This window comes from Bos taurus, chromosome 8 (assembly GCF_002263795.3).
Source record: "Bos taurus isolate L1 Dominette 01449 registration number 42190680 breed Hereford chromosome 8, ARS-UCD2.0, whole genome shotgun sequence".
In the NCBI taxonomy this organism is placed as follows: domain Eukaryota; kingdom Metazoa; phylum Chordata; class Mammalia; order Artiodactyla; family Bovidae; genus Bos; species Bos taurus.
In genome coordinates, this window is record NC_037335.1 from 63873126 (window position 1) to 63887674 (window position 14549).

Below are 14549 nucleotides of genomic sequence, written 5' to 3' on the forward strand. Positions count from 1 at the left end.
CTGAGTGGTTAGATGACAACACTAATGTCACACAGCAAATAAGGGGCAGGATTAAAATTTATTTGCTAGTTCCAAAGCAGACCCTTTAGTCTGGGTGCATCTCTGTTCATAAGAAAATAATTATTTCTTGACTTTAAGGTGTTTCATTGTGATTACAGGAAGAAATCGCTTACAGTCTTGAGAAACTGAAAGTCTGCTTTCTGCTTTAAAAGTTAGCTTGGATTTTGACATTGTGAGTTTCATAGAAGGATTCAAGTTTAATCAGAATATCTTTAGATGGAATCAGACTATTGAAGCTATGGAACTTTACATACCAGGGCTAGAATCCTTGTACCTGCCCCTCCTCCACCCAGCACCCCCATGATGTTCACCTGCCGGGGCTGACCTGGCTGCAGACACCTGGAATAAAAGAAGCAGGCCTTTCCACACAGGCGTTCCTCCTTTTAGTGGAAGGCTGAGGAGACTCGATTCTCAGGCTTCCTGGTGGTCCTCCTCCTGCCCGTACATGGTAGAATGTCAGGGTGTTCTGACTGTTTCCAGGATCCATGAAAAGGAGTCAGCGGTGGTGTGCCCTGTGATTGATGTCATTGACTGGAACACCTTCGAGTACCTGGGGAATGCTGGGGAGCCCCAGATCGGCGGTTTTGACTGGCGGCTGGTGTTCACGTGGCACACGGTTCCCGAAAAGGAGAGGATCCGCATGCGGTCCCCCATCGATGTCATCAGGTTGGGGGCTACTTCTTTGAGTGCCTTACCGCATCTGGCCAACTTGTCAGTTAAGGCTCTCGGGAGGGATGGTTAGCCGTTGCCTCTGTTTTCATTTTCCAGAGTATTTGTTTATTTTTGATAAAAATCTTTGCTATATATGTGGATTTATATTGTTATATTTTAATAATTTTGTTAAGTATGTATAACATAAAATTTACCCTTTTAAGCATTTTTAAATGCACAATTCACTAGCGTCACACACATTCACAGTATTGTACAACCATCACCTCTATATATTTCCAGAACTTTTCCATCATCCAGTGTTGTTGTTTAGTCGCTAACTCATGTCTGATGCTTTGTGACCCCTAGACTATAGCCTGCGAGGCTACTTTGTCCATGGGATTTTCCAGGAAAGAATACTGGAGTGGGTTGCCATTTCCTTCTGTAGGGGAATCTTCCCAACCCAGGGGTTGAACCGGGTCTCCTGCTTGGCAGGTGGGTTCTTTACCACTGCACCACCTGGGAAGTCCTGTATGGAAACTCTGTACCCATGAAGCAGTACCTCACTTTCCTCCCCTCGCCCAACCCCTTTTAACTAACCATCTCTGGATTTCCCTATGTTATGTACCTCATATAAGTAGAATCACACAATATTTATCCTTTTGTGTCTTGTTTCTTTTCCTTAAGAATTTTCCTGAGCAGTGCCACCCAGCCTGGCTCCTGCCAGCCTCTCAGAACTCGGCCTCTCACTTCCCATCTCTCTCTGTTGTCTGTGCTCCTAGAAGTTCAGGGGTTTCACTCACCCTTAGGCCTGTGGTCATGCTCCTGTCTTCTCAGAGAACCAATCATTCCTCTTCTGGGCTAACTCCCCTTTGTTCTGCAGACCATGCCTCCTCCAAGAAACTCAGCCCTGCCTGCCTCCCTCCCTATCTCATGGCTTCTTCTGTATTTCCACAGGGTCCCAGGTTGACCTTAGTCACCCACAGAGTTCTGTGTTGCCTAGTGAGATGTCCATGAGCTTCCGCAGGGCAGGGGCTATGGGGCAAGGGCTGTGGGGAACATCCAGCTGCTGGCCCATCTTAGCTGCTGGCCTCTCTTAGGCAGAGAGCGTGAACTCGGGATGTGCTTATGTGAGTGAATGGACTCAAGGTTTGTGGTAGAAACCAACTGTGATGATTTTCTGCTGCTTACCTCAAATTATGATTCACATGCCTCTAGATCTCCAACGATGGCTGGTGGGCTGTTTGCTGTGAGTAAGAAATACTTTGAATACCTGGGGTCTTATGATATAGGAATGGAAGTTTGGGGTGGAGAAAACCTCGAATTCTCCTTTCGGGTAAGTACCCTAGTCTTCTGTTTCCACTCGCTCTTAACCTGTTTTTTGTCTCTCTCTGGGAATGATGGCTTTGGTAGGAGAGCCTGGTGGACTTTTCGTCTATATTGGCAGTTTATCCAATAATCCTGAAAGAATACAATGCCACACACATCCTATAAATACTCTTAAAATACACATTTAATAGATTTGGGGCTGCTAAAGTTCTTGGAAGTCACCTAGTTCTTTTACTTTACTGAGGGGAGGGATGGGGGGTGGAAGGGGAAGTGACTGGCCCAAGATTAAAGAGCGCGTGACAGACTCTGCACTTAAACACAGGCGCCTCCTGAGCCCATGTTTTGGAGCCTTAATTTGCTTGGCTTCTTGATAAAGTAGCCTCTTTATTTGGCACATGCGTGCTAAATCACTTCAGTTGTGTTCGACTCTTTGCGACCCCATGAACTGTAGCCCACCAGGCTCCTCTGTCCATGGGATTCTCCCAGCAAGAATACTGGAGTGGGTTGCCATTTCCTTCTCCGTTTATTGGGCACAGTGACTTTCAAACTTTGACATATATAAGATTTGTTAGGGAGACTTGTTAAAAAGGCAGATTCATAGGCATGGTCTCTGGAAAGTCAGATTTGATAGACTTACGGTAGGGACTGGGTGTCTGCATTTTGTAACAAGCCCATACATTGATTCTGCTGTGTGTGATACATAGATGCCCCTTTGGGAAAGCTTTAAGCATTCTGGTAGATTTCCTAGTTAACTGAATCTTGCATTTTAAGTATCAAAACCTTATGTCGATGTTTGTGCTTTTAAATGGAAAATTTTCAAATTGAGGAATATCTTATATGGTCTGCTGCTTTAAAAGAATTAATAAATAAGACTTTGGCCCTCCACTGAGGACTCACGCCTGCCCCCCATTATAAGCACTAGATGGCAACCCACTCCAGTACTCTTACCTGGACAGAGGAGCCTGGTAGGCTATAGTCCATGGGGTCACAAAGAGTTGGACACGACTGAGCGACTTCACTTTCACTTCTCACTTTCATGCATTGGAGAAGGAAATGGCAACCCAGTCCGGTGTTCTTGCCTGGAGAGTCCCAGGAACAGAGGAGTCTGGTGGGCTGTCGTCTATGAAGTCGCACAGAGTCGGACACAACTGATGTGACTTAGCAGTGGCAGCAGCTATCTTTGGTCATATGTCCGTGAAAAGGCTCCAAATGGCTGTGTGCTGAGTTTTGGGGTGTGCTTTTAACAGTCTTTCTGCCTCTTCCCTAGGTGTCAGGCTGCTCTGCCTGCCTCTAGAAGCTCTTCCTTTCCCCCTTCCAAACCTCTCTTCTTACTTGCTGCTTTCCTATCTTCTATGGCTAGGAGACCAGGTAATCAGCATGTGCTTTACCTAATAAGTAAGTGAGTTCCCAGTGAGGTCCACTCTGGGTGCTCCTAGGCGTCAAGTGCATGAGCCTTCGTGCATGGATTTTGGGGTCTGGGTTCCGATGGCTTATTTGTCTTTGCGGCTGCTTTCTTGCTCTTTGACTGCATCCTGGTCCTGAATATTCTGGGGAAGTGGCCACCTGCCTCATGGAGGGTGAGGTCTTGGCAGTGTTCACCATGACCTCTGTGTGCCCAGCCTCCTTACTGTAGGCATTGTGGACCAGCAGCTCACTCCCTGCTCAACCCCATCACCCCGCCTCCTCCCCACTCTGTGCACAGATCTGGCAGTGCGGGGGGACCCTGGAGATACACCCGTGTTCGCACGTTGGCCACGTTTTCCCCAGGCAAGCTCCCTACTCCCGCAATAAGGCCCTGGCCAACAGTGTCCGCGCAGCTGAAGTGTGGATGGATGAATTTAAAGAGCTCTACTACCATCGCAATCCCCAGGCCCGCCTGGTGAGTCCCCCCTGTACACCCACACTCCTTCTGGCCACATCCAAACAAAAGCAGCTGATTCTGGCCTCCTACTGTGGTAGATCTGGTTCCAGAAATAGAGAGGAAATCGGGTGCTCACAACCCAAGAGGAAAACTGTATTCCTTCACTTATAATAAACAACAGACAGTTGATTCTCACTCCTTACCATAATTACGCTCCATACAGTCACCGAACCACAATCACTGAATTTGGAACTGACTACTTAGCCATTGATCACGGGGGAAATACAGGATTAGGTTACTGCAGACCTCTTGCAGGTAGACATTCTTATCAACTGATCAATACATAACTTGGTTTTATGTGTGCTTCTGTTTAAATAATCTATTTAACGTATATTGTTGATTTGTTGCACTGAGCTCACACCCAGGTGAATCTAATCCGACACACCTCTTTTCTCCCTCCAGCACATCACCACCTTCTTGCACTAGGAACACTGGACAGCACTAACCACTCTTGGGGGCCATTTTAAACAGTGAAGTCACCACCACAGTACAGAACAGTCTGAGAACCCTGGTGCTAAGTAGTAAACAGGACACTTGCTTTCAGGACGAGGGCTGAGCTATAACCTCAACTGGGAACACGTGCGTGCTGTGGGACCCTCATGTCTGAGAATGACCATGAAAGTGTGAAGACACCACAAGTATTGATTTTAGTGTTAAAAATAACATTTTATCAGAGAGCCCCACTGCCACTAACAGGCCACCCTCCACACACGCCAGGACAGGGCTCCCACTGACCTATCTTCACATAACTAAGGGTCCACGTGACAAGACAAGAAAGTTGGCTCCAAGGCCTCTTTCCCGGCCACTTGTAAATTTCTTCTTGTGAATCTTTACAGCAGTCCTTCAGAGTAACTTGGAGATTTTCATTTTGTAGATGAGAAAACTGAAGTTCAGAGAGAGTGATTTAAGGAACTTGCCCAAGGGCTCGTAGCAGATGTGGGAAGAACTGGGTCTACTCCAGTGGCACTCTCTCTGCTCTGCGGAGCCCTGTGGACACTCACCTTGACCTCCACTGTGGCCTTTCTCTGCCTCTGGGCTACAGGGTCACTGCTTACTCTGTCTTGCCCAAGGCTGCGGGTTAGAAATATCTGCTCTTCCCTGTCACCCAGTCTAAAACCCACAGATCAATCCCTCTTTCTGAGGGTTCCCAAAGAATAATATGTTAGAAAGAGGGGCACTCATGCACCTTTTGTCTGAATGCCCAGTGGCAGAGTGTTGAAATGGATATTTGGTTGAAGATGAGGTCACAATGACTCTCATTGAAAAATGAACTTCTGGAAAATAAGCAGAAACCTGAAATTTTATTCAGACTTTTTCCTTATTGTTGTCATTTTGTTAAATATTTTAACTTGTCAAATTTTAACCATTTAACGGCATAACACAGGGACAGTCCTATCTCTGCACTCAGCGTTGCTCTCATGGTGGTACATTTGCTGTGCTAAATAGATGCTCGCTTTATTTGATTATTCAAAAATTCGTAATCATTGGTTTTGTCCATAAAACAAGTATTTATCACTGTAGCATTTTGCTCTTACTATTGGAAAAATATATTTAGACTTGAATAGATTGGGCACATAAGAAAGTTTTCATTCATAATTGCCTCTAGAATACTTACCTTTGTTTGGAAGTGAGTGTCCAGGTATCAGTGGTAAAACTATCAGAACACTATGACATACGTGTGCTACTCACATGCCGCTGGTCTGTGACCACAGGGGGCCAGGGATGCCAGTGCAGCCCCTGGATTCAGCTCCTGACCCATCAGCAGGGGCTTTGTGTCCTTCCTTCCTGCACCTGGCCACACCTCCCTGCAGCAAGAGCACCTGGGGATGTCGTTGTTTGAGCAACAGTATCTCCTGCTGGGGTGCTGCCACTATGTCTGAGACTGTTTCTTATCTTCTCTTCCTGTGCAGGCTCTGCACACAATAGGTGCTCAATAAAGGCTTACTGGGTGAATGAAAGGCTTTAGTAGGAAGCACTGTGGGTTGCAGGGGCTCACCGTTTTGTCCTTTTCTCAGGAGCCTTTTGGGGACGTGACAGAGAGGAGACAACTCCGTGCAAGGCTTGGGTGTAAGGACTTCAAGTGGTTCTTGAATACCGTGTATCCAGAGCTGCACGTGCCTGAGGACAGGCCTGGCTTCTTTGGGATGGTGAGCGAGGTGGGCCTGTGCTGGGCAATGTGCTTCTGCCCTCCAGGAGTGACCTGGTCTCCTGAGTGACCAACCCTGCAAAAGAAACGCCCCTTTGCGGGGACAGCTGACTTCTCTCATAGCGCTCCCCCTTCTCATCCAGTGTCCTTCTTTCTCCCCTTGAGTGTCTGGGCCTCAGGTCCAGAACGTCAGCACTGGAAGCATCTCTCAGTTGGTGAGTACAGCCTCCTGTTTTACAGATGGAAACTGAGGATCAATTGGTGTTTCCAAGTCTTTTTTTTAACTAAGTCCTTATCACATGACTTCAAATCTCAATAACTGGACCAGTTACTAATTCCCGACTCAGGGATCCACAAAAGCCATAGTAAGGAAGAGGAATCACTTCTGTTATTTCAGAAAACCTAGAAGAAATATTGGTGGGATGAGGTCAACTCAAGTGTCCAGCACCTTTGGCTTTTGCTTGGAACTCCACCAACTTAGGGAGGGCCTCCTCTGCTCTGTGGTGTTCATCAGAAGAGCTGGTGTTCCATTCTGCAAGTTTTGATAATTGCAAAGCAGGGTATTTTCAGTTTTCATTATAAAAATGTTCAAACATGCAGAAATGCAGAGAGAGAGAGAGTGATATAATGAATTCTGTCCCTGAGATTCTGTGTTTACCGAGAAGATGTTGCATCTTCTGCTTTCCCTTTCCTCTGCTCCACCCTCCCATTGACAGTGTGACCCTGAATAAAGTTAAAGATTCCTTTGCAGCTCTATTTATTTATAGAATATATTTCACTAAGAAGGTATAGTCAAACACACTATGCTCTAAAGTTACTCAAAATCATTCTTTAAGTCTATCACCAACTTGATAGAGTTAGCTTAATTAATCTAAGTTTTAATCATTAGGGGTTTCTCCCTTTTCTTCTTTAGTTTTTTTTTTTTCTTTCTTTCCAGATTCTTTTGAATCTGGGAACTCATCTGAGGTTGAGGTCCTTTGGTGGTCAAGAGTGCCAACTTGGCTTCATAACATTTGAGTTCTTCTAAACCTAAGATGCCCTGATTATTCACCTATCCTGTTCCCAGGTTCCTTCACAAAGTTAAGGGACCTCAAGAACATGGAGGTCTCTGTTTTATGAGCCAGTGGATTATGGATTCCTTCTTTCTATATGGCTGAGTCTTATTCCCAGAACGAAGCTAGACAAAGGTGGACAAAGGCCAGGGCCAGAGTGGGATTCAGAAGAAGCCAGTGAAGGGTTCTTTGAAAGTGAAAGTGTTAGTTAGTCAATTGTGTCCACTCTTTGCGACATCATGGACTGTAGCCCACTAGGCTCCTCTGTCCATGGGATTCTACAGGCAAGAATACTGGAGTGGGTTGCCATTTCCCTCTGTCCATGGGATTCTGCAGGCAAGAATACCAGAGTGGGTTGCCATTTCCCTCTCCAGGGGATCTTCCTGACTCAGGGATGGAACCTGGGTCTCCTGCATTGCAGGTGATTCTTTACCAACTGAGCCACCAGGGAAGGTTCCTTAAACTCTCCAGAAAGGGATTTGGAAGGTACTTGATGCTAGGAAAAATTGAAGGTGGGAGGAGAAGGGGATGACAGAGGACGAGATGTTTGGATGGCATCACTGACTCAATGGACATGAGTTTGAGTAAACTCCAGGAGTTGGTGATGGACAAGTAGGCCTGGCATGCTGCAGTCCATGAGGTCGCAAAGTGTCAGACACGACTGAGCGACTGAACTGAACTGAGTCTCTGGAGGCTCCTGGAAGGGAGTGGAAGCATGGAACCTTCCAGGGCTTTTTGCTTTTAGAATAATTAAAGGGATTTAGATCCAAAAGTACCTTAGAGATGACCTTAGATTAGAGAATATTGAGTGATAGAGAGAGCACGGGACTTGGATTCTGAGGTCCTGGATTCAAGACTCAGGTGTCTCCACTTATGTGTTGTATGACCTGTGTGCAAACCATCGGTTCTCTGTTATACTGTCCTTGTAGTCTACAGTGGTGGACTTCTGATCTGAGAAGTGCCAGGTCTCTTAACTGGGGTGTCCTTTGAAGATAATGTAATATCAGGAACTCCTTGGTACACAGGGCTTCCCAGGTGGTTTTAGTGGTAAAGAAACCACCTGCCAGTGCAGGAGATCCAGGAAATGCAGTTCGATCCCTGGGTCGGGAAGTAGGAAATGGCAACCCACTCCGGTATTCTTGCCTGTAAAATTCCATGGGCAGAGGAGACTGGTGGGCCCAGTCCTTAGGGTCACAAGAGTCAGACAGGACTGAGCACACACTTGGTGCATATGTGAGGTGACGACCCAGCTATTGAACTAGTAAAGCAATAAGCCTGCACTAATGAGACATGAAGCAGTGTGAGCTCTCAGGCCATGAAGAGTTCATCTCTCTGCTCCTCAAATTTATCTTCCCAAAATGTGTATGAATCATATGATATCACTGAGATATGGAATCTAAAAAAAATGATATAAATGAACCTATTTACAAAACAGAAATAGAGTCACAGATGTAGAAAACAAACTTACGGTTACAAGTAGGGAGAGCAGGGGAAAGGATAAATTGGGAGATTGGGATTGGCATATACATACAATTGTATATATAAAATAGATAACTAATAAGAACCTACTATATAGCACAGGGAACTCTTCTCAGTCCTCTGCAATGACCTATAAGGGAATAGAAACTAAGAAAGACTGAATATATGTATGACTGATTCACTGTGCTGTGCAGCAGAAACTAACACAACAGTGTAAATTAACTATACTCCAGTGAAAGTTAATTTTAAAAAATGGGGGTTACGATTCCTGCCTATGGTATAGAATGGGAAAGACGTTTAAGACTAGAAATGGAAGGGGCTTTTAGCTCTGAGACCGGTTCTTCGGGCAGCCACTCCTCTCGCTCCATTTACCTGCCTTCACAGCCCTGGGTGGAACCTGTTGTGTATAAACCTGGACCAAATGCCACCTTTATGTTTTGCTTAGCTCCAGAACAAAGGACTGAGAGATTACTGCTTTGACTACAATCCTCCCAATGAGCACGAGATCACAGGACACCAGGTCATTCTGTACCGCTGTCACGGGATGGGTCAGAACCAGGTAGGGGCTGCTGCTTTAACAGCTTGACCTTCCCAGGCTGAAGGACAGTGGACAGTGGGAGGCCCTGTGCTCAAGGGATCATCGGTGTGGGCCTTTAAAGAGGGAGATGAGGGGAAGTCTGTGTGTTTTTAAAACATTAAATATGTGATTTCTTGTTATAAAGGTAATATGTACTCGTAATAGAGCATTTAGGAAATATAAAAAGTAGAAGCAAGTAGTAAATGACAAGACCCAGAATGACCACCATTATAATTAGGATATATTTACTTCCCATCTTTTTTAATGCATAACCTTGGGATTATGTATTTTAAATGGTTGTTGTAATATCTGCATGTTTTATAGTCTGTCGTGTCCATTACTTAATCATACTTTTCATGTGTTGTTAGACATCCTTTGAGAACATCATCCATAACAGCTTCTTGCTAGTCCTTTGTGTGACTGTATTAATTACTGTTGAGGTAACCAATTCCTTCCTCCCTGTTTTTGTAATTATAAATAACCCTGCTGCTAACATCTTTGGTCAGAAAGAAAAAATGAAGGAAAGCAGATCTGCATTTCAGATGACTTATTCAGAATTAAATCTTATATGGAATTATAGGATTTGATATGTAGTGCCACATTGCAAAGCAATTTTTAGGGCAGTTTTCTCAGTCAGGGCCCAGGTGGATATGTCTGGGTTAAATGCTGAACTGCAGCTGGGCAGGGGAGCAAGACCTGGAAGGTCTGAGTACTGGAGTAGGACCCTGGACTGAGAAGCAGGCACACTGCCAGGGCGGGGCCAGGGGGGATGCAGGAGAGAACAAAGCGTTGGTTCTAGACGTTCAAAGACTGCTGTCCTAAGTAAAGTGTGAGATACCGGAGACGAAGGGTGGGCTTTCAGATTTTCCTCTAACCTGGAGTCACTCTGATTCTGTTTGAATATTAGGCCCCATTATGGTCAACAGTAAACTTTCATAATTCAGACCCTACAGCCTTAAATTTTTCAGGTTCTTCAACCCCTTTTAGAACAGCACTCCTCAAAGGTGGTACCATCAGCATCACCTGAGAGCTTAGAAATGCAGATTCCCAGACCCACCCCATCCCTCCCCAACCCACCTCTAGTCTTGACTGGTTTTCAAGGGAGATTCGTTTCAGAAGCACTACTCCATGTGCCTTGGGAACCTGACACCTGTGTCAGAATCTCCTGGAAGCAAGGGGGTGGAGCGGGGCAGATGGGCAGCTGCCTGTCTTGTTAGAAGTGTGAAAGTGCAGCTTCTTCGGCCCCATCTCAGACGGAGGGAACCCTCATTTCCTCTTTGGGACCAGGAGCCTGAATCGGCATTTTCCCTAGGCACCTAGGGTAAGAAAACCATTGCTCTGAAGAGCAAGTCCTCCCATTAGCCGTCCTTTGTCTGCTGTGTACAGCACTTTGTGGTCTCCAAGGCATGGTTGCATCCATTTCATTTCGGGGGAAGGAGGAGGAAAGGACTGAAGAAAAGGAGGGGAAGTGGCTGGTCAAGTGCACAGAAAGCCCTCAAGGGCTGGAACCAGTCTATATTCTTTCCTGCCATTTTGCACGAGCCTGGGGTTAGGCACAGCAGGTGCGGGGTGACCCGGGCCATCCCCCACCTCATGCTCTTGCAAACGAGAAGGGCCCCTCCATTCACATTGGCTACACACCTCTCCAGAGGTGTACAGGCTGCTCCGGGGACACAGGCTGGTGTGAGGACCCCAGCACCCATGCCCCGGTAACCCCAGGTTCTCCTTCCTCTCTCTAAAGATTGCCCTCTTTGCACATCAGAGGCTGACTGGTGCATGTTGGCTACTCCATTTCTAGTTTTTCGAATACACATCCCAGAATGAAATACGCTACAACACCCACCAGCCAGAAGGCTGCGTGGCAGTGGTGGAAGGAACAGACGTCCTCATCATGCATCTGTGTGAGAACACCACCCCAGAGGACCAGAAGTTCATCCTTCAGGAGGTAGGTGACCCATCTCACGCCTTCCTTCTGTGGCGCCCCATCCCATGGACTGCAGAGGGGGTTGTGGAGGTAAAGTGAGTCCCTAGTAAGTCTCAGGGATGCGGCCCCTACAGGAGGCCAGGCACTTCACAGTGAACCCGAGGGGTCCCATGGCATCCAGCACCAGTAGCAATTCCCTTCTTTGCTCCCTGTCCGCTCCCTGTCAGTTTTCCTGTCCCCCTTCCACCTTGAGCTGTGGCTGACTGGAATAGGAAGGGGCGCTGTCCCCAGCGCAGTTGGAGATTACTTGGGGTTCAGGGGTTCATATGAATGAAACAGGCCATCAAGTGTAAGGACATGAGATTAGACCCAAGTTTAAGCCACTCCTGTTGTCTAAGGCTCATCTTTCCCAGCTCTAAAGTGGGGATAATAATCGAAGCCTTATCTACCTCTAGTGAAGAATAGATGTGCAGCCAGAAAGAGTCCTTGGAAGCTGTAAAGCTCTACGTTGTTAACTTGTGGTGCAATAACCAAGAAAACCTCTCTGATGGAGTTGGTTCTCCGTCAGAAGAGTCACTGCTGACTTGGAACTGGGTGTCATTTCAAGTCTGAGAGGCACTGCCTCTTGCACATTTGTAAGAAGCTCACGGTGGGACTCATCCATCAGTCATATCTAGTGACTCACTAAAAAGCACTTGAGGACATAAATCTGAAGAAAATAATTCAAAAGAGAGAATTAGGTCACTTTTATCTCCATGAAGAGCTTTCATTCCCAGCCTGGCCCCAGGGATGGAAAGATCCATCTGTACTACTTATAAATGAATTAATTCTAAGTATAATTAGAAGTCAGAATATATTTTATTGTAGAAAGTGTTAAGATCAGCAATGAAATTCTCAGGTTTCCTGGAAAAGCCAGGCACTGTAGTGCTATGTGATACAAAAAATAATAGGGAAAATATTTCTGTAAACCCCAAAAGTTTTGCCCTTCCCTTCTTTCTTCCAATGGGAAGCCATTGTAAGACCTCAAAGAAGAGTAATGCAAGGTAGAAATCACAAAATTGGTTTGAAATGCCATTAAAATTTTATCTTAAAAATCTTAAATTTCAGTGAACATTTAAGCAAGTTTCTTTAGAGGGGTGTCAGGAAGGATGCTTTATTTGTTTACTTTCACATTATTCTGAAGGCAACTTGTGAACACTTTTAAGGGCTTTCCAGATTAATATTGAGCTTACAACAGAGAGAGATAGAGGGAAAGATTAACTCCAGAAACTGGGGAGAGACTTGGAAAGTGAGCTCAGCAACAGTTGGGGAAAAGAAGAGATGGAGAGGACTTAGAGAGGGCCATTGTCCTTTGGGGTTTGGACATTGGCATCGTTTGCGGGCCCTGTTTCCTCTCTGGTGACCTGTTTCCTCACCCAGCTGGTCTGTGGCTGAGCTGGGACTAAAGCCAAGTTCCCTCATTCTCCACTTAAATACAGGAGAAAGAGGCCTCCAGAGACCTAAGAGAAGTGGAAGAGATTAATAAAGGACCTTTGGACCTGGTTACTCTGAAGGAAAAGAACATCAGTAGGGGTGAGATAGGGTCCTGATCCAGGTGGCACAGCGATAAAGAATCCACCTGTCAATTCAGGAGATGCAAGAGACACAGATTCAGTCTCTGGGTTGGGAAGATCCCCTGGAGTAGGAGATGGCAACGCACTCCAGTATTTTGGCCTGGGAAATCCCCTAGACAGAGGAGCCTGGTGGGCTACAGTCCACAGGGTCGCAAAGAATTAAGAGGGGAGATATAGGGTCTGACTGATCCCAGAACAGCCAGCAGGTGGCACTATCGGCCCTGATGGTAGAGTCGAGGACCCCCTGAAGAGCTCCCAGGACAGGCAAGCGTGACACAAGCCTCCACGCACCTCTCCTGTATGCACAGACGGTCGTGGGCTGCCTTCATACCTGCAGACACTTACTGCTCAATGAGTATTCCTGAAATGATAAAAATCACCCTGAGCACTTAACACATTTTAAGGAAAAGGTACTTTCTCAGGAATTGCTTGTAATTCTCTTGAACGCACAATGTCTATTATCTTTTGTAGGATGGTTCTCTATTTCATGTACCGTCCAAGAAATGTGTTCAGGCTGAGAGGAAGGACTTGAGTGACAGTTTCGTACCACTCTTACGAGACTGTACCAACTTGGATCATCAGAAATGGTTCTTCAGGGAACACATTGTGTGAAGTGTCACCGTACGACGGAGCCCGTCAGTGGATGGGGGAAGCCCTGGACTGTATTTAACAGACACTTAGCTAAGCACAGAGACAGACCCACCAAACACTTGGCTGCTCTTCTTTTTATAAGGAAATCATTTTGTGATTTGTGAAAGGAATGTTGTCTTTAGTAAAAATGTGAATAACAATTCGTATTGATTTTGAAAACAAAATTGTTCCCAAATACCCTGTTTTCAAAGGGTAGTCACAAAATGTTAACTCTTGGTATTTAAAGAATTAAAAACTTTAACTATTTTTCTATCAGGATGTATTTTCTACTGTCATGTCTTTTTATTCCCCATAGCAAAAAGGTAAATATTTTATTTTCATATTTGAAAGGATCCCCAGATATGAAGACGTCTGCTTGGAGAATAGACTCATGTAATGGAGTTTGCATAAACTGACAATACCTTAAACTTTGGGTTAGATTTTTCTCAGTATAGGTGTGTGGACACTGGGAACATATTGATTCCTTCAGGTCCTGGAGATAATCTACATTTATTTAACTAAGAATGCTCCTTGGTTATGTGTTGCTGCCATAGTCAAAACTGCTGTTAAAGTTTATGTTAGCCAAAGAGGACTAACCAAAGCTGAAATTTCAAGGGAACAGTTTGACATAGGGGGCTAATACAATCTTCTACCCCACAGAGTGGGCTTCTGACAATGCCTAACTGCTGTATGGATGGCTCCTTTTAGCAGCCACCAGGATGACTTTAAAACATGTTTATATCATTTTTAATTTTTATCACACATTAGTGTCAGGGAGAAATTTAATGCTCTTGGTGAAATTCAGTTTTCAAATTTGTTCATTATTAATAATTGGTCATTGAAATCCATATTGGATTTTGTGCTGCAGCAACTGTTACAGTTTCTCTTCATAATTATGATTTGTGAACAGTTTCAGATCTATTGATATTCTGAGATCTTGTCATCCTGATGAAGTCAAGAGGAGTGATTTTTTTTTTTTTAAAAAGCAAGAGCATTGCTAATCTTTGGTTTTGCAGTCTGGCAGATGTGAGAGATGAAGACACATGTCTTCAACTGATGAAAAAGCATCAACTTTCAACTTTTGTCTCAGGCTCTTTTCTACATGTTTCCCTCCGAGAGATCCAGTTTAACAGTTAACCAGGAACAAATCCCAGTTGACCTGGCTTGGAG

The 14549-nt window shown here is 45.2% G+C and overlaps 1 protein-coding gene across 3 annotated transcripts in view; it reads left to right on the plus strand.

The window, feature by feature from the left end:
• Positions 1–13658, plus strand: part of GALNT12 (polypeptide N-acetylgalactosaminyltransferase 12) — a 31940-nt gene extending 18282 nt beyond the window's left edge. Inside the window, 7 exon segments of one of the 3 annotated variants that reach the window (NM_001100325.1) lie at positions 541–726; positions 1927–2044; positions 3740–3916; positions 5974–6105; positions 9081–9194; positions 11011–11157; positions 13221–13658. In NM_001100325.1, coding sequence (NP_001093795.1) covers positions 541–726; positions 1927–2044; positions 3740–3916; positions 5974–6105; positions 9081–9194; positions 11011–11157; positions 13221–13361 — 1015 coding nt within the window. In that variant the 3' untranslated portion in view covers positions 13362–13658. 3 annotated transcript variants of the gene reach the window in all.
• Positions 13659–14549: the final 891 nt, after the last annotated feature.